At 60.9% G+C, this 698-nt stretch overlaps 1 protein-coding gene across 1 annotated transcript in view; it reads right to left on the reverse strand.

The window, feature by feature from the left end:
* The window catches only part of POLE (polymerase (DNA directed), epsilon, catalytic subunit), a gene marked incomplete at its 5' end in the record, with an annotated part of 62,436 nt that overhangs the window by 19,943 nt on the left and 41,795 nt on the right, over positions 1-698 (reverse strand). Inside the window, 3 exons of the mRNA XM_010852527.1 lie at positions 10-230; positions 353-576; positions 659-698. The exon at positions 659-698 is cut by the window's right edge and continues 8 nt beyond it. Coding sequence (XP_010850829.1) covers positions 10-230; positions 353-576; positions 659-698 — 485 coding nt within the window. The remainder of the gene's footprint in view (positions 1-9; positions 231-352; positions 577-658) is intronic.

Genomic DNA, 698 nt, shown 5'->3' on the forward strand with positions numbered 1-698 from the left:
CCCACCCACCTGTGGAGTAACAGCCGGAACTGTTGATCTCCACAGGGGCTTGGTCATCAAATTCCATGACGAGCCTGTTGTCGTCGGCCTCCTTCCCACCCAGGTCTGGGCGCGACGTAGGAGAGAGCCAGAGCAGGTGGTTGTGGCGCTGGAGGTGGCGGGCAAAGAAGAGGTCGGAGCCAAAGGTAGAGATGTCCTCAGGCAGATTCCCAACGGGGACGTGGAAGTACCTGCAGGGGCACAGGGTCAACCCCAGGAGTTGAAAATGACTGGGGAATGTCTTCTTGCCCCCAGAGTCCAGTGAGGCCAGTGACAACCAAGATGGCCAGAAGCACCCCTCCCCTCGGCCCACCTGCTCATCTCGAAGGCCTGTGACAGATACGTGTCCAGGTTGAGGTAGTGCCGGATCATGCGCCGGGCTCCGTGGCGCTGCCAGTCCAGGACCCCGTAGCTGATCTTGTCAGCCACGCGGACAGGCACCAGTGGGAATTCCTCCAGGACAGGGATCTCGCCAGTCAGCCTCTTCAGGTCCCAGTTGGACTGAACAGCAATGAGAGTTGGCCCACGGCGCTCCTCCTGAGTGCAGGGAAGGAAGCAGTGAGGTGGACCAGGCCCTGGGGAGGGGGCTCTCACAGCATGGGATCCCGATGGCACTCACTTTGTAGGTCAACAGGAAGCGCTGGATGGCTCTGCAGACG

Source organism: Bison bison, unplaced genomic scaffold (genome assembly GCF_000754665.1).
Source record: "Bison bison bison isolate TAMUID 2011002044 unplaced genomic scaffold, Bison_UMD1.0 scf7180017864312, whole genome shotgun sequence".
Taxonomy (NCBI): Eukaryota; Metazoa; Chordata; class Mammalia; order Artiodactyla; family Bovidae; genus Bison; species Bison bison.